The 19,320-nt window shown below is 36.3% G+C and overlaps 1 protein-coding gene across 1 annotated transcript in view; it reads right to left on the bottom strand.

Moving 5' to 3' along the window:
• Positions 1-4,769: 4,769 nt before the first annotated feature.
• The window catches only part of DEPTOR (DEP domain containing MTOR interacting protein), a 1,242,917-nt gene continuing 1,228,366 nt past the window's right edge, over positions 4,770-19,320 (bottom strand). Inside the window, exon 10 of the mRNA XM_044066914.1 lies at positions 4,770-7,074. Coding sequence (XP_043922849.1) covers positions 6,949-7,074 — 126 coding nt within the window. The 3' untranslated portion in view covers positions 4,770-6,948. The remainder of the gene's footprint in view (positions 7,075-19,320) is intronic.

Here is a 19,320-nt window from a genome sequence, read left to right as displayed (position 1 = left end):
ACTGAAGGAGCTACAAGAAATTCTGGCAAGTACTGGTTGTGTACTACATGTGACAACAATCTCCTATATTCTCCATATGTCTGGACTATGGGGTAGGGTTGTAAGATGGAAGCCTTTTCTTACACAGAAAAACATCCAGGCCCAGTTAAAATTTGCAAAACAATACATCAAGTCTCCCAAAAGCATGTGGGAAAATGTGTTATGGTCTGATGCAACCAAGGTTGAACTTTTTGTCCACAATTCCAAAAGGTACGTTTGGCACAAAAACAACACTTTGCATCACCAAAAGAACACCATCCTCATAGTGAATCATAGTGGTGGCAGTATCATGCTTTGGGGTTGCTTTTCTTCAGCTGGAACTGGGGCTTTCGTCAAGGTGGAGGGAATTATGAACAGTTCCAAATACCAGTCACTTTTGGCCCAAAACCCTCAGGCGTCTGCTAGAAAGCTGAAGATGAAGAGGAATTTCACCTTTCAACAAGACAATGACCCCAAACATACTTCCAAATCCACAAAAGAATGGCTTCTCCAGAAGAAAATTACAGTTTTGCAATAGCCCAGCCAGATCCCAGACCTAAATCCAATAGAAAATATGTGAGGTGACTTGAAGAGGGCTGTGCACAAGAGATGCCCTTGCAATCTGACAGATATGGAGTGCTTTTGCAAGGAAAAGTGGGCAAATATTGCCAAGTCAAGATGTGCCATGCTGATAGACTCCTACCCAAGAAGACTGAATGTTGTAAGTAAATCAAAAGGTGCTTCAACAAAGTATTAGTTTAAGGGCATGCACACTTATGGAACCAGCTTATTGACGTTTTTTATTTTTTATATTTTTTCCCCAAACAGATTTGTTTGTTTTTGAGTTCAATTGTACAGGTTATAGGTCACATTAAAGGTGGGAAAAGTTCTGAAATGATTTATTGTGGTCTTATTTTTTTTATATCACAAAAACCTGGTATTTTAACAGGGGCGTGTACACTTATTATATCTACTGTATATATATATATATATATATATATGTATATATATATATATATATATGTATATATATATATATATATATATATATATATAAATGGGTCTATATTACATTCTCGAAAGCCGACAATGTCAAATCAGACATTGTCAACACGAGAATAGCGAAACTGCAGAACATCGAACAAGTAAATGGAAATCTCAGTAAGGGGAGAAAGCACATACCTCCACAGTCAAACATCTTCAGGATATTGGACACAGAATTGCAAACCAGTCAGAGAAATGTAATGCCCATACAAACCACCTTAAGACAGTCCATTAACTAATTTTTATATTGTTCAATGTATAATAACCAGTTCTTTAACTTCAGTTTTTTTATGCCTAGCTATGCAATATTTTTCCTTTACTATCACTACAGATGGTACTGATTGCACGTCTATACTGTTCTACACATGTAATTTTTCCTATCCGTGACTCCTAAAGCTTAATAATGTAAACTCTGTGCTGTATTGAATTGTATTATGTTGGCTTTTATACATGTAATATTTGATTATACTTATGTTAAAATTGTTTACTTTGTAATACTTTGTGGTGATTTTCTCCCCGGGCCTCCACTGAAAATGGGTTTCTGACCCAGAGGACTTTCCTGGTCAACAAATGTCAGTAACTGTTAGATATTTTTACTGCTGCAGGGGCATACAACTACTGCCAACATACCTCTCAATTGTCCTGATTTTTGCAGAATGTCCAGTTTTTGCCTCATATTTTTGGCCTGTTGCCAATAAAATTTGGGGTTTCTGGCAAATCATTAGAGTTTGAGAACAAGTTTCAGACTTTATATATTTCAGAAATTTCATGCTAATGCAAAACCTTGTAACTTTCTCAGTTTGTAAGAGCAATAATTAAACTCGGTCTCAGATTGTGGGCCTTTATTCCTCCTCCCATTATTTTGGTTTTGCCCAGATTTCTTTCTCCCAAGAGGCTGAGAGGTATGGCTATCAGCTATGTTAATGTCAAGTTTTTAATGGCCAAAATGTCCTCCGCATTATATCATTAACTATTCTACCTTTTTAAATGGGTTGTAATGTTAATAATTCCCTTATCGTCCACTCCTCAGGTCTTCAGTAAATCAATATCATAGAATTACTTTACAAACTTCTTCATGTTTCAGATCCCAATGTTTTTTTATGCCAGTTTTTAGATGCCAATGTTTTGTCAAACCAGTTCTCTCAAATGCCTATGTTTCTAGCCAGTTCTTTCATGTGCAAGTGTTTCTAGCCAGTTCTTTTACATGCCAGTATTTTTGCATCCTACTAACACAGTTTTGCTAACTATACATCAAGTAAGTACAGATTCAAGAATGAAGACAGCATCAGCCTCATCACAGTTTACCACCAATAAGAGAATGTGCAAGTGGCAGGATGTTTGGAAAATGGAATTCGACTGGCCCAAGAAATGCAATGACCTAAAAGCATTCTGCAGGCATTGCAAAAAGGAATTCCTAGTAACCCATGGCGGGAAAAACAATGTCACATAACACAGGATAACTGAACAATATAAGACTGCTATTCTACAAGCAAAATCCAGTCACCTGATGACAAAGTGGGCAAGGAAGACAAACCTTGAAGGACATGAACTTAAGATAATTGCAACAGAAGCCTCTGAGGTGTCCCATGCAGTTAAGCGGAGTATCTCCTATAGTACTCTGGACTGTGCAGTAAAATTGGCCAGCCAGCAAATTGGACATCACAAAAAGTATCCTGTGGAAGAACCAGTGCTGAAGCCATTGTTGACAATGTTTTAGGACTGCACTGGTTGGAATACCTCCTACATGACCTGCAGAAACCAGGCACTTCATTTGCATTATCATCAGATGCTTCCAACAAGGGAAACAAAATTATTTCTATTTGCTGTGAGGTATTTCTTCGAAAGAAGAAGGGGTGGTGCATGATCATTTGGACTTCTGTGGAGACCCCAGTGAATCTGCCCAGGCTATATCTGAACAGATTTCGAATATTATGAAAAAGCACTCCTTGCCTGGAACAGCATTTCAGCATATGGGGCTGATAATGCCAGTGTGGACTACAGAAAGAAATTTGGTGTGTTCACCAGATTAAAAGAAAAATGCCCATTACTCCAGAAGGCTAACTGTGTTGCCCAAATCATTCATAATGCAGCCAAAAAAAGCTGCAGCACAACTACCTTATGAAGTGGAAGTATTTGTGATGAAACTTTTCAGCCATTTCTCAGGTTCTGCCACAAGGCCAGGGACTTGAAAGACTTCTTTGAGTTTTGTGGTATGGAATTTGAGAATCTCTTAAGGCATGTGCCGAAAACGTGGCCATCACTCCTGCCAGCCACTGACAGAGTAGTGAAAAATCTCCCAGTACTCCCAGTTTTATTTCCTTTCCCAGAGAGCAAAGGAGACCCCCTGGCAGATGTGGCAGTATTTTTCAGACAATGAGCACAGAGAGAACACATTGCCTACACTGTTGCAGTATTAATTGCACTTTCTCAGTGTCATTCTCGTGGATTTCAATGAATGTATGAGTATATTAGAAAAAGCAGCACTTACTGCCATGGAAACATTTTCAGTGATCGTCTCCCTTATGAAGAAAACTACAGGCAAGAACTGAAGATGCTTTTTTTAGTGGAAAACTTAGGGCACTTATAAACACATTAGACAGCACTTCTTTTAACAAGTTGAAAGGAGACTTTGTCATGTTCTTGGAGACAGCAGTTATGTACTTAGAACAGTGGTTTAATTTTAGTTAAAACAACTTTGTTTACAGTGTCTAGGTTATCTTTAACTGAGACCTTTGTTTTCAGTGACTTGGTGTGACCACTGCCCTCAGTCTGCACGACATAGATAAAAACCATCTTTTCTGGGACTATATGGCAATCAAGTCCTTTATCCAATAATTATGTACCGCAGGCTTATCTCCGGAAGAAAAGTGGCTGAAGCTTTTCAGAGAAGGGCCTGCATTATATCTGGTGATTGCTAGGGTATTATTTACACCAACATCTAATGCATTTGCGGATAGAGTTTTTTCTGTGGTGAAAAATAAATGTTCGACAGATGTGCGAAACCGCTGTACTGTGGACTTGTTAAAAGATGAGCTATGACTGTAAATTACCAGATGAAATGCAGTGACTTTTATTCAAATATTATATTAAACTTGGCACTTCTTCATGGGTCTATGTTCGGCTACCGAATTTAAAAAACAGCAAACTGTGAAATACTGAATGGAAAAGAGCGAATGGGACAATCAGCAAACTAAAGCAGCATGAGAAAAATATACGTGGAATGCCTGTAGTTGGCCAACAACCAGGAAGTAACGCGATATGTAAGGTAAGTGAAGGGAAAAAAACTTTAAAATTTTCCCTTTTCCCCACTGTAGTGTGATCTCAGAGTTGGTATATATAGTTATGGGGGGTGTGGGGGGAGCAGCCTCCCACCTTGGATGGTTGTGTGTGTGATGATGTCCGACTATGGCCATTCAATGTAATTTTTTTCAATGATTTTTTTAGTTCACTGATTGTCCTGTTCATTGCTTACTTTTTGGTGTTATACTGTTTGCTTTTTTAATTCAGCAGCAAACACAGACCCCTTCTTTATGCCATCACATCAAATGCATTTAACTTTCTTGTAGTGTGCAGTATGTACTTGTTTTGTTCTTGTTTTGATTTTTTTCTTTAATTTACAATAAACATACTCTTAATTATACATGTTTAAAAAATAGTGTACTTGTGTGCAGTATGTAGACTTTTTAGTTAATTTTAGTGTGCTTGTGTGCAGTATGTAGATTTTTTTTTAGTTTTCTTGCGTAGAATAGTTATGGTTAGTGTAATATAAAGAATTCAAGAGTTGTTTGCTTTTTTAGATAAACATAAAAATTGTCTGTTTAATATGAGTAGTGTGTTTTTTTCTGTAATGTTTACTTACTGTTACAGCTGAGTAATGTGTGTGTTTTTGCAGTAATGCTTTACTTTTACTGTTAAAGCTGCGTAGTTTAAATGGTTTGTGAGACTTCAGTATGACGTAACAACTTCACACTGTTGTAACCATAACTGTATCTCTTTCAACACTCCTGTGGTGACATCATGGTAGAGGGTGTGACCAATGTCATATTGGCCACACCTCCATATCCCACTTTGGCCTGCTTAAAAGGTGGCAATCCTAAGAGCCTTGAAAAAGTTAAGTAAATGGCTCTGGGCTACACTTTATGTGGTATTTAAGTGCATGTGATCATGTAGTTTACTACAGAGTAACAGTGGAGTGATAAACATCCATAATACGTACGGCTAATAAAGTGAATCATTACATCAAATTAAATAAACCTGAGCTCTACTGCTCAACTGTCAGATGGGTAATCAGCTACCAGTCTCAGCAGGAGCTGAGTTATTAATCAGTACACATCCTTTCAACTGCTATTTGATCTGCTACCCCTCAGTGGCTAACATTCTAAATGAGGCTTATACTGCAAAGACTCCTTCCTCTTCCCAGAAAAGACAGGATAACCTACCTATTCCCATGCTCAAACATACAACTAGGGTAGAAGCTCTCTATCTCTCTCTTTCCTTAGTTTTAAGCTATGGAAACTTCAGCCCTTAACTCTTATTTGTCCTTCAAAAGTCATATTTTCTGCTGACACATCATTGGTTATCCCACCTGAGTACACACAAAACAATGGGTATAGTTAGTAATGCAGCTTGTTTAGATATATGTGCGTACCCTACCCAGCTATGCACACTCAAAGGACGACTGATTATATTTAATACTGGTGTTCATTTGGGCATTTGCATCATATTTAGTTCAATGACAGCCAAATCAAGAAATGAATCTGACAGCAGCAGCTGTAAACTGAATCTCAAGTCCTACTATGCTGTTATTCTATAGAATGCACTAATATCATCTAATATCTTATTATTTGCATTTCCCAATATTTTAATTTCATTTCTGCACATCATTCTTTGTATTTCCCACTGACTAGTTAATTGTATGTATAAATCTGTACCTTTTGCTTGTAGAATTGCATTTGTCCCAGGTCATACCTGAAACATATATGTCCGTGAAATCTCACTTTTGTGGCATCATGTGGTTCCTCTTCAGTGAAACAATAAAATTTGCAGTCCGGTTGCAGTGACTGGCATTTACATATGATATAAAGGAGGTAAGGAATACTGATAACATTCTGAAATATTTGTAAATATAGAATAAACATCATTCTGTCCGAGAAATGTTCCAGTAAGCTGATTAGTTTAGTAATGCCACCCTGTGTTGTCTTATGCATAAAAAGCTTTGTTTTGGCTAAGCAGACAGCATTATAAATGCTTTAATTATGAAAAGTATGCAATGACATTTAAGCAACTGCATTATTTGATTCAGAGGTCCAGACTCTTTCCCATAACATTATTTGTTATAGCTCTTATTATACCTGCATTATTTCAGTTCTCTGATAAGCAGCACTACACTAAAAAGCTGCACATTCATATCCTGCAGTTAAAGTTTGCTGTCAGTCATGAGTGTCTGATACAGTGCAGATGGACATTGAAGCAGCACATGGACAGATCAAAAGTAAGTAGCAATGAAGATCTGGACAAGACACCAAAATTAGTCCCTTTGCGTATATATTTAAGTGCTGCAAAGAGGATAGAATGCAAGCTGTGGCACACTTTCAGAAGTATGTATTAATTTTGGTTCTCTCCTTCTGGTACACGTATTTACATTATAAATTAAATTTTAATGCTATTCTTATAAGAGAACTCTTAGTACTGCTTGTTTTAAGGCTGACTGCAGCACAAACATGTCAGTAGAAAAGTAACCAAACTGAAGTACTAGTAATGTTTTCCATTTTCCAGTTTTACAGCAATTATCAAATCACAGCTTTTTTTCTCGCCATCTCCTCAGTAAGTTCTTTGGTGTTGTTTCTGATTACTTGGATTGTTTGAGAGTTGTTTTATTTCCTCTTGTTAATCTGCTTCCTCCATTACTTCCATCACAATAGTCCGTGGTCCAGTTAGAATCAGATTGCTCACAGCCTTGTAGTCCACATGAAGAACACCTAGTCCATTCACTGATACAATAAACTGACAGACCTAAAAAAAAAAAAAAACAGAAAACACTAGTCAGGAAACAAAGACAATGAACAAAAAGCAGTCTTCTTAAGTGGTATATCTCTAACAATGACTGTTCATGTTCTGTGGCTGCAATGGAATTTATGACCTGAAAGCCAATGGTAAAATATATATGGTAGTATAACGGATAGTGATTCTGTGGATGTCTAGATAAATATAAGTAGGTTGCTATTTCACACATAGTATTAGTTACACAAACAAATTACTATACTCCATGCAAAAATCTCCAAATGGAGCCTAAAAGTATCTTCTAACTCCTGATATCTTAGCTTTGGTACACTTGCCAGTCTCTGGCATTTTTAAACATGGTTCTGCTCCTTCACATGTTAAAATCCTAAGTCTATAAAGGGTAACAATGATGCATAGGCAAAATAAATCTGAAAAATTGTGTTAAATTAACTAGTTAGGATGCAGTGGAGAATAGTATTGTTACTGCTCCACATAGATGACCTTATCACTTTAGAGGACTTAGAAGGGAAAACTGGGACTATCGGCCACTACACTGCTGTCCGTGATAGGGTGAGAAGGAAGAGAAAAGGTTTGTTAATGGTAAAGCAATGGTCAGGGGTATATTGATTTAGATTCCATGTCAAGATATGCAAATAAATGCATATGTAGGAAATAAAATCCAAGAAAAAAAATGGCACATAATGAAGGACAAGTTGCTAAAATAGCAGAAGCCAAAAAGCACATAGGAGGTGATGGTGCCAGATGATATAAGACAGGAAATGCGAGGAGATGGTACGTAGACTTATGAGGGAAAATGGCAGACCCAGTAAGAGGCTTTATGTATACAAAACAGGAAGTTGTAGAGCACTACCTGCAGTTCTGGAGGTGCCATTTTCACAGAGGCATAGCAAAAATGGATGTGCAAAATGTATACCAGAGGCCATACCAAAAAGATCAAAACATTTTATTGCATATACTTTGGAAGAACAAAAACAAGAGGGATCACAACAGAAATCTCAACACCTAAAATGTAAAGCACATCTCCAGATACTTCATTGCCAGTCCATTCATTTTCCATACAGATTTGGATAATATTATGTAACAAGTTTAAGAAATGCAAAGGAAAAATGCAGTAGTGTAATTTTGCAAAGAGGTATGTCCTGGAGTCTGTTACAATGGGAAAACATCATTCTGTAGCTCTTTTCACTGTTTTTTTTCCAGTGCGAAGACTTCCCATAAGCCTGTGAGCAATTTTCCCCTTAGAGTAACATTAGGTGCTTTTGAATGGTGGAACGGGTCAATATATGACAATCTGCCAGCTGTGCTGACAATTAGGGTATAAAGTCAGGGAAATATAGTTAATAAATAATGCTTAAATCAAACTGTATATTTTTTCTACACAGATCCAAGCTTCATTCTGTTTTATGCACAGGAATCTGTGGTTGGCCAGCCATCTTTTTGTTGCAGCAGTAGACAGTGAATTCATACGACTCAGCTAATAAGGTGGAATCTTACTGTCTGAGCCTATTCTGGCCCAAGTTTTCTTAGTATAGGTTTACAAACTGCCTACCACTGCTACATGACCTGAACACTGCATGCATTTTTATATACCCAGCACGTTCTCTGAGTGGGGATTTTGTCTGGCTGTCTCAAACAAGTGAATTACTGTGATTTATTTCTTTTAGGTGTTCTCATGACTGACAGTGACTATTAAAGAGGACTAAATAAGTGTATCAGGTATACTACTGGAAAGAAAAAATTACTATATAACATAGATATATTTGTGTCTTTCGGCTTTTCCCGGCCAGGGGTCGCCACAGCGGAACTCCGCTCTGCTAATGATTGGCAGTAGAGTTTTATGTGCTGGCTTGCCGGGCCTAACGCACAACCTTCAACAAAGGCACGCCCATTCACGCATGTCACCACACAGAAGACGCTCTAACTGAGAATCGAACGGGCAACGTCTAACTGTGAGGCGACAACGCTACCACAGCACCACCACTGCAGTTATATAACATAGGTATGCTGTACTTAATTGTGGCTAATTGCTATGGGTTTTGCCCTACATTAAAGTAATTTCTTGTCAGTGAATATACAGCTCAACTCTTTCTCGCACTCTTATAGTTTTTAAATAACTCTCTCTTATAGTTGTTATTTATTTAAACATTAGATAAATAGATAAGTGCAGTGGTCAAGGCGCTGGCTCATTTTAGACAGTACCTAAACAATGATAATGCAACAACAAAAATAAAACAGTGCCGGCTCCATTGGAAATAAAGGATAACACCTGGACTGTGCCCAAAGTAATCCAAGTTTGATTAGCAGCCTGAACACCTGCCGTAGCCAGTGTCAGGGAGGAGAAGAATGCCAAGGCTTAGCCTGCTTTTCTCTCTTTGGGGAGGGTCCTTGTGCTTCCAAGCATTCTCTGTGGCAAAATGCCTGTCAGTGACCAGAGAACACAAGGAAGTGCTTACCTTCAGAGACGGTGGGGCTAAATTCTCACATCATAGTCATTGCAGTCCCTTGAATGCCAATGAGCATGTGCAGTTGAGAGACAGGGCTTAACTTAAAAACCTTAATCCTCCTTATAGATGATGGAGCCACTCCCTGTTTCCTTGGCTCTCACCTACCAGATAATGAATGAACTGCAGAGCTCTCATTCAGGTGAAAACAAATGGGCCAACTGAGTGTAGCTTAGCTGGGGGAGGAAACAATAGTTAGAGGAAGACTGGAACAAAAAACTACATCGGTAGTGGAGTTTTCATGTTGTTGCCTACAGGCATGTGCTTGATGAAATTACCCATCACTGTATGTATGAGTGTGCCTGTCTCCTATGATGGATTGATGCCACGTCCAGGATAACTTTACACACCCATAGCTTGTGATCCTAAACTGGATAAAGTGGGTATTAAACACGTCTGGCCTCAGGACTGAACGCAATTCCACTGGTCTTTATAAGTAACTTTCCAGTGCTGTAGCCTTTGCATTTCTGTCTTATTAATATCCAGAATATAAGATGTTCATCATATTGATCACTACTGCGGTAGCCTTAGCTATATGGATTATATCCTGCATAGGATATAACTGCAGGCCAGCTTCCAAAGCTTCAGGGCACCTTTCACATGTCCAAAGCATCAATCAGCTTGAAATGAACTGACTAAAATAGACGGGTTTGGGTGCAAGCCCATCAGAGCTTTCCAGTCACCAAAGAGTATGCTTGTCTAAGACTTTCCAGGATTGAAGGTGGACTCCTGCTGTTCCTTTGCTGGATAAATAAGCTCCCTTTGGGGAAGAATCTTCCATTTAGAAAATATACATTGGTTTAGTAATATGTTCCTGTTCATAAAAGTTAAGTTTGTGTTTTAATGGATGGTTATCAGACTGTATTGTACTTTTAAATGAGAATGCACTTTTTCCTGTCAGTAAAAAGGTTGTTTAAAGTAATCAAAAAAACTTTTTTTCTGTTGAGAAATTGCATTTATTTCACTTTTTATGGATGGTGAAGTGTCTTAAAGTGCTTTTTACTATGTTTCTGTGTGAAAAAAGTGACTTTTAAAGACTTTTAATTTTTACAAGCTTTTGCTGCTTGATTTCCATGGGAACGAGGCATAATTTTCGACTTTACCATGAAACAAATTACTGGTACCACAGTCAGTCCTTCTTCCAGCCACAAAAAGAAAAGGTTAAGCTAACAGCCTTTGCCAACACAGCATGCTAGCAATTTGCCTCAGCCTATACCTCTCAACCTCTTAGTGCAAGAAATCTTGGTAAAGCCTAAATTTATGGGGTGGCAAAGGCCCAAAATAGGGACAGATTTTAAACATTGCTCTTATAAACTAGATATTTGCTAGAATAACAGGATTTGTGTTATCATGCATTTTCTGAAAGATAAGTCTGAGCTCGAATGTATATCATTTAGTGACTTTAATCCTCAGTGATTTGACAGAAAAGCACAAACTTTATGAGGAAAAGACCAAAACTAGTTGGCAAAAAGGTGGACATTCTGCAAAAATCTGGACAGTTGAGAGGTATGTCTCAGTCGCAAGTGGGTGACTGCTGTATCTATTAGTTGTACCTCAGGCCACTCATCTATTACCTTGGATACCTCTGGTGTAGCACCTACAGCCACTATGGAGCAAGGGTTAGTCACTTCCTCTGTGGATATTGGAAGTCCATTCAGTTGGCAAGGAAGAGACACTCTTGTCAGCCCTGAGAGAGGGGACGGGGAAGACTTCCCTATTTTGTCCGACTGTTATGCCCATCCCTGGGGAAGCTGCTACTGCTGCCATTAATAACAGCGCTGTCCCAATTATTCATGTCAAAAAGAAACATAAAACTGAACATATATCAACTCCTCTTCAATTTTCCTTAGACAGGAGTAGCTTGCTGGGTCTGGCTCAGGGTTTAATTCAGGCTACTGATCCTTCTTTTAAGCTGTTTTGTGGTAAAAGAAAGAGGGAAACCTCTTTTCCTGAAGAAATCCAAGATTCTGAATCTGAACTGGAAGATGAAGGTTTTTTTCCTCCGATTTCTGATTCAGACTCAGATGAGAGCTCAGTTTCAGATTCTCCCTGTAGCGTTTCTCTTCCTATGAGACTACTTCAAGAATATGCCAGCGTTTTCAGTGGGAGAACACTGAGGTTTCTCTGTACCTCAGAAAATACTATGATCTGTTACAGAATGAATTTCCAGAACTTTCACCCATTCCTCCAGTTCTGTCTGCTTTAGAGGATGTGTGTTACTGCCTGTAATTTTCCTGATCCAGCTAAAAAGACAGATAGAATATACTCAGAATATACTCAGTCTTTTAAGTTTTTATACACTCTTCACAAATCTGACCAGCAGCTAAAACTTGAGTTAATCTTAAGGCTGCTAAACATTTAGTTAATTTCATTCCTTCTCTTTCTGATAAAGATTGGGAGATTATTGATAAGTATCATGAAAAAAATGTATGCTTCTGCAAGTTTGACTTTCAGAATTTTGAATTGTCAGGCTCTTATGTTAAAGTTTGTTCTGACAAATTGTGAAAGTATGAGGAATATTTTACTTGCAGTGTCTTCTTGTGAAGAAAAAATGCTTTAAATAACTTAGTTTCTTTTATTGCACAGGTCACAACTCGTTGTTTGCAGTGTGTGCATGACTGTTGATAATTCTTCCAGCGCAATGACCACTGGTACTGTTTTAAGGAGGTTCTTGGCTGCATTCTCTGAAACTCCAGGATGATAAAAATTATTTATCAGAAAGCTGAACCTGAATTTACTGTTGAACAACACTATGGGGAGTAATGAGGTTGATTTTTTAAAAAGAAGGAACACTTACAGTCCCCTGTTATTGCCTCCTATTGCCCTATTTGAGAAACTGCAAAGCTGATATTAGGGCAAAATGTGGAAAGTTAATAATTTTGAGTCACAAGTTATCTATAGATGAGGAAAAGTTGTTACATGATTTAAATAAAAACAACAATCTTCACAATATGAAATCAGATAAAGGGGAAGAGCTTTTATCGGGTCTGTATTAAAATTGCGAAACCTCACTTACGCGAATACAGAAACGTCAACACATATATAGCGAACCGCAAAAACACAGAATGTCCTGAAGTGCGAAATTCAAAATGTCGAATTGTCATAGTTGGCCAACCCCACCGCCCGCTACGTACTACCTACCCAAACAAAATAAATAATCCACACTTCCCCATATCTACACTTCACCCATATATCCCATATCCTAATCAAACATTAACTACACACAAATGTATCTAACTATAAACAAACAACACCCAACTACAGGAAAAGTATAAATTACATATACATTCAGCTACACAACTATATTACTATACATACGCCTAACATAACCCTACTTCTAAACCTAAAGTAAAGGTTCCATGTATTACTATGTATACACTTACTTTAACCTGCACCATAACCCTAAGGTCCGTAACTATTGCACACTTACATTAGGGAGCTATACCTGATAAGGGCCAACCATGATGATTCAACATTTTGAATTTCGCACTTCAGGACATTCGGTGTTTTTGCAGTTCGCTATATATGTATCGATATTTCCGTATCCACGTAAGTGAGGTTTCGCGATTTTAATATAGACCCCTTTTATCATGGACAATTTAATTGACATGGTAAAATGCTTTATATGACAGTGAATTTTTACATCAAATTCACTTAACGAGGTTAATGTTGCAAATCGAAGGCTTGACTAATATTTAGAAGACTTGTTTCTAGAATTTTTAATTATCTAAGAGTAAAGAAGCCTGTAATTCCATCTGTTTACAGTTTTCTGAAAATTCATAAGTCCCTGACTGATCCAACTATGAGGCCCTTAGTAGCTGCAAGAGATCCTAGAACGGACCCCTAGCAAAATATGCTAAGTTAAAAGGCAATTTTGTTGACAAACCTCATGTTCTAATTAATTCATTGCACATCTTGAGAAGCTTGGGGGACTGTGAATATATGGATGACATATATTTTGTGTGTATAGACATTAAGGATTTATTTTTGGTCATTCCTGATGATGAAGGTATAGAGATATTCACTTCAGTGCTAACAGTAGGCAATAATTTTATCCATAATACCATTATGGTCCTTTATACATTCATGGACCTGATATTAAAGAACAATTTTGTTCATTTTGAAGGCACCTATTTTAAATAGACAACAGGAGTAGCTATGGGTGTGTCTTTGGCCCTAGTTTTTGCCAACATGGTTTTATGGTGGTGGGAGGAGAAATTTGTTTTTCCTTCCAGCTATATACAATTTATTTATAAATACTTCCGATATCTGAATGATATACTAATTTTGTAGAATGGTAGTGTGGAAAAGATACCACAGTTTTTATATTATATCAGTTCTACTACATCTTTTTTAAGTTTTACACATCAAGTAGAATCTGCCAGTTGCAGCTGTTTGGAGGTAAGATTGTACAAAAACAAAGTTAAAAAGAGCTTTGAGTCTACTATCTACAGAAAGCATACCTATTCTAACTGCTTTCTCCATTACAATTGCCACTACCCCTATTGGCAAAAGAAAAGCTTAGTAAAGGACAGATAGTATGACTGCCCAGGTTGATAACCAAAGATACAACATTTACAACAGAACTAATGAAGTTAAAATATATGTTTCTACAGAGAAACTATAATAAACAGTTATTAAATGAATTGATTAAATTTACATTTAACTACAGACATTCTTACTACCCTCCACTGTTACGTATCCTATGTCAACAATTACTTTAGCTAAAGTAGATGTCAGCCCTAATAGAACTATGGTGCTGCCCTAAATTTTGAGGTGAGGTCAATCCTCAAAAGAAATTGGAAAGGTGTTTTCAGGGTTTCTGACCTCACCAAAAAATTAGGTGTCACTTCAAAATTAGTATTTAAAAAGGGCAGAAATTTTAAGGATATATTTGAAAAGGACAACAAGGGACTGTTAAGCGAAGGCAATTTTAAACAAGGTATAAGACAATGTGGTTCCTGCTGTCAGTGTAGATTTATAAATGAAATAACAAATATTGTATTAGGAAATTACCCCAGAGTTTTGAAGGTACAAGCAAGTTATAACTGTAATACCAGAGGGTTGGTATATATGGCTATGTGCCTGTCATAGCTGACCATTTTATAGAGGGATGATAGATAGAACTTAAAAGTTAGAATATATCAACATATGTATGCATTAAATCAAAAAGACTATACTAACGTGTTCACTGTGAACTTTTAAAAATAATTATTTTCTCTGTTTTGGTAAAGGTTGACCAGAATATGAGGGAGCAAATTGGTCAGCCCATCTATAATGTAGGGAAGTCTACTGGTAGGTATTATTAGACTTGAACACAACCACCTGGTATTAATGACAATATTTCTTTGACTAGTACATTAAACCTTTGAGAAGATAAATTATAATTTTTTTCATCATAACCACTATCTTGTCAATATATTTAATTGTCATCTCAGCCTTTGAGATGTTCTGTATTTCTGAGTCCCTTATTTTCTTTGCCAGTGGCTCTAAATATAAAGCAAATAACAAAGGGTAGAGAAGACACAGCTGCCTCATTCCTTTATTCAAACACAGCTTATCTGAGAGGAAGCCTCCCACTTTAATTCTTGTCTCCGATTCTTCAGATATCCTTCTAATTAACTTTATTATTGTATCAGGGAATGCAAATGCTTCCAATGCCCTACATATAAAATCCCAGCTTACTCTGTCAAATGCTTTCTTTGCATCAAGACCCACTTTAAATTCTACTTATCTGAATTGTTGGAAGTTATACAAATGTTATCTGGGTAATATATGTATTTTCTGGATGGACACAGAGGAAAAATTGTAAGAATGTATTACTTATATTAATAATTCTACTGTCTTTTTAAAATTTACACATAGTATTAGATATGACAAAATGAATAATTTAGATGTTACAATTCATAATTTGAATGAAAACAGAGGGTTCAAATCTACTGTGTCTCATAAGTATACGTTTTCAAATACATATCTATACTATACTAGTGCTCACTGTTATAAGCAGAAGGGGAGTATAGTTAAGGGTCAGTAAGTGAGGATATGTAGAATGACTTCAGATGAACTAGAGTTCCTTAAGGAGTGCAATAAATTAAAGGAGATGTTTATGGCAAGAAAATATCCCCTGAAGTTAAACAAAGAAGTTATTGAAGAACTCAAGGCAGGAAGGAAGGACAGATTTTCCCCCTTTTTAGGAAAGGGCAATAGTACACCTGGACACAAAATTGATCAGAATAATGTTTTTTTTATCATGTAAACGAACCAAAAAGTAATGGTGTTGGATATAGAATGGCTTCTTTATTTACTGTTAAACGCTTTTCATTTGTCTCAAATAGCAAACTTCATCAGACCGTTGTCTGATGAAGTTTGCTATTTGAGACAAATGAAAAGCGCTTAACAGTAAATAAAGAAGCCGTTCTATATCCAACACCATTATTTATTTGGTTTTGGTTTTTAATAAGGGGGCTTTTATAACATATTTTAATGATGATATTACTATTGCTAAAAATGTTATTACTACAGGATGGAATCGGTTTGTTAGTTTTTCAGATATGGATGCTATTTCTAAGATGCCCCTTAAATTTATTTTTAGGAAGGGGTTCAGTATTAAGGATTTACTGGATCAGAACAGGAATAAAAGGAATAATCTAAGTAACAAGAAAATAGAAACTTTTAAATGTGGTGCTTGTGCTCAATGCCCTTATATATTAAACTGTGAGCCAGTGTATATTAAGGGTAGGGGAAAAAATATTACAGGTAACAACTATAAAAGTGTTGGGGTGATTTATATTGCTCAGTGTGAGAACTGTGACACTTTTTATATAGGAAGACTGAGCGTAAGCTTAAAAGGAGAATTTATGAGCAGCTTTATGATGTGAAAACTAAAAAAAGAGAAAAAATGCATTATATAAACACACATTGGTTTGTCCTTAAGCTAAGTTTTTATTTTTTTGTATTGGAAGTAGTTCCAATTGATGTTGATGGGGGAGCGTGGGAGACTAAAATAGGATAGAATATAGAGAAATCTATTGGCAGCTTACAGTGGAAGCCAATAGAACACCGGGGCTTAATAAAAATATGTCTTTAGCCCCTATTTTAAAACTAAGAGCAGCTAGGCCATGATTATTTATTCATCATTAAAAAAAATATATATACATACATATATATATATATATATATATTTATACACACACACACACACATTATATATATATATATATATATATATATATATATATATATATATATATATATATATATATATATATATATATATATGTATTATATCAAATGTGTATCTGAAGTGTGTTTTTTACTCTTTTTCACCCCTTTTCTTATAATCATATAAATGGACATTGTTACATTTTTTCGCATTTGACTTACATTTATTTTGAATCATTTTATGTTTGGATCTCTCTGATCCCTTTGTGTATCTGAGAGAGTTAGCTGTAGTGTTGCCTTTAGGACACTAGATGGTGCTTTAACATAGTGTAATATATATCGTTTTTAGAAATGTTTTAGACATGTTTGTAATTATTTTATGTTTAAATATTTATCAGACATATTTATAAGCTGTTGTTAAAAGCAGATATGGTAATAGTTTATTATTTAATATATGGTTTTATTCCTTTTAGTTTTCTATTTTGCTGATATGGTTATTTACTTATTCTGTGTTGCTCTGACTATTTATTGGAAGTGAAATTGTTTTACATTGTCTATTTTGCTGATATGGTTATTTACGTATTCTGTGTTGCTATGACTATTTATTGGAAGTTCAATTGTTTTAAATTGTCAATTAACATGATGGGTTATAGCAGATATAATCCCCAGAGTTATCTAATGAAGTCTGTGAAACAAAAACACGGTGATTTAGTTAAGTGTTTATGGTTTTATGTTGTTGTTTGTCTTTCGGCTTTTCCCAGTTAGGGGTCGCCACAGCGGAATTCTGGTCCAATAATGATTGGCAGTTGGTTTTTATGGTGTTGAGTTGCCAGCCTGACGCCCAACCTTCAACGAAGGCACGCCCATTCAACGCATGTCTTTAAATAAAGTTAAATTTGGATTATTAGGAGTCGAGCCTGGTTCCACTCTATTGCTTTTTTGGCTGGTTATTGGTTGCTGCACTTTGTGTTACTTAAACGTTGCTTTCCTGCTTAGTTCGACAAAAACTGAGAAACTAGAAGCCCTTGCCTATGGATATGAATAGCAAGATAAGCCTAGTACCTATACAGCAGGAACTTCTTATTCTAACATTTGTTAATGTCTGTTATGTACTTCGCAGATAAAGATTCTAGTTGTCTACTGATGTACTATGTTCTTCATCTGTAAATATGTTTGTAATTAATTGCTATGTTAAATTGTTAATTGCTATGTAATCCAATGTAACTACTGTCTGTTTATTTTAACTGTGGAGCTTTTCTCCCTGGGCCTTCACTGAAAATGGACCTACGTCCAGTCGGACACTCCCGGTCAACAAATGTAAATAAAAATAAATAAATAAATAAGATACAAGCAGTAAAAATGTTTTAAGTCCCTTTAGTTTTATACACAGGTCAGGCATATTTTATCAACCGGAGAAGTTGTAGACAGTAATGAATAAAGAGTTGAAGGATCTTGTTTGGGAGAGGAAGACAGCAAGAGTCAAATGGGATAAGCTTATCCTCCAAACAGAGCAAGGAGTTTTAGGATTAACTCATTTGAAGAGATATTTTAGAGTTACAAAGCTAAGGATCTTATACATAATACAAACAGAAAACTACAATTCAGAGTGGAAAGGGATAATGATGACGTGGGGGGGGGGGGTTCAAGAAATAAGGAAAAAATAAGACTTTTGTCACACATCCTTAAGGTGAAAAACAATGGTTATGCAGAATATTATATTCATAATGCAGCAGAAAGTATACTAAGAACTATGCCAACACAGGAATGAAGAAAGGAGGTTCTGCCGATATGGATGACTGCAATTAGGGATACAGAGAATAGACAGCAGGGGGTGGAATTTGTTGGAGAAAGCTGGCAAAGGAACTAAGGTACTGGGAACAAATAATTAGAGAAGGAAAGGTTACAGAATGGGAAGAGGCCAAGAAGACATGTGGGTTGCAGGCTAGTGATTGCCCTCCTAATCAGGGATTTATAACAGAGTATAGACAAAGGGAAAGGGATAGGGGAATTTTAAATGAAAGACCTGCACTAGTTGAGTTTTTAATGGAATCTAGAACAGAAGCTGCTATTAAAAAAGGGATATTAATACAGAATATAAAATACATGATAACTATAGAAATCAATCAGGAGAGGTCAGAAAACATTGGGAAGAGAGAAAGACATTAGATATGGAATTTACAAAGAAACAATGGCAGGAAAAAAGTATGTCTACCAAATATGCAACAAAAACGAGAGGATTTAGGATTTTTGCCTGGATGTATCTGCATAGATAATTCATGCTCTAAGCAGACTCCACAGATTTTTTCGTCAGGTAGATGGCAAATGTTGGAGGTGTGATGAGGAAGAAAGAGGTAACTGGGAACATATGTTTTTGGAGTGTAATGAGTTGGCAGAATTTAAAAATTCCCTACAGAGTACTCTGTCAGGAATACTGGGCAAGAAATTGTATGTAAATAAAGGAAATTATTTTTTTTTGAGCTGGGATATAGGATCTAAATTGTCTACACATGGTAAGGCCTTGTTAAGTTTAATTCTGGTGGCTGCCAAAAAGCAATTACTAGAAAATGGAAATTTA

The sequence above is a fragment of the Protopterus annectens genome, chromosome 3.part1, assembly GCF_019279795.1.
Source record: "Protopterus annectens isolate FY-2018-M chromosome 3.part1, PAN1.0, whole genome shotgun sequence".
Classification (NCBI taxonomy): Eukaryota; Metazoa; Chordata; order Ceratodontiformes; family Protopteridae; genus Protopterus; species Protopterus annectens.
The sequence above is the reverse complement of the archived record's forward strand: the minus strand, read 5'-3'. Positions and strand labels throughout refer to the sequence as shown.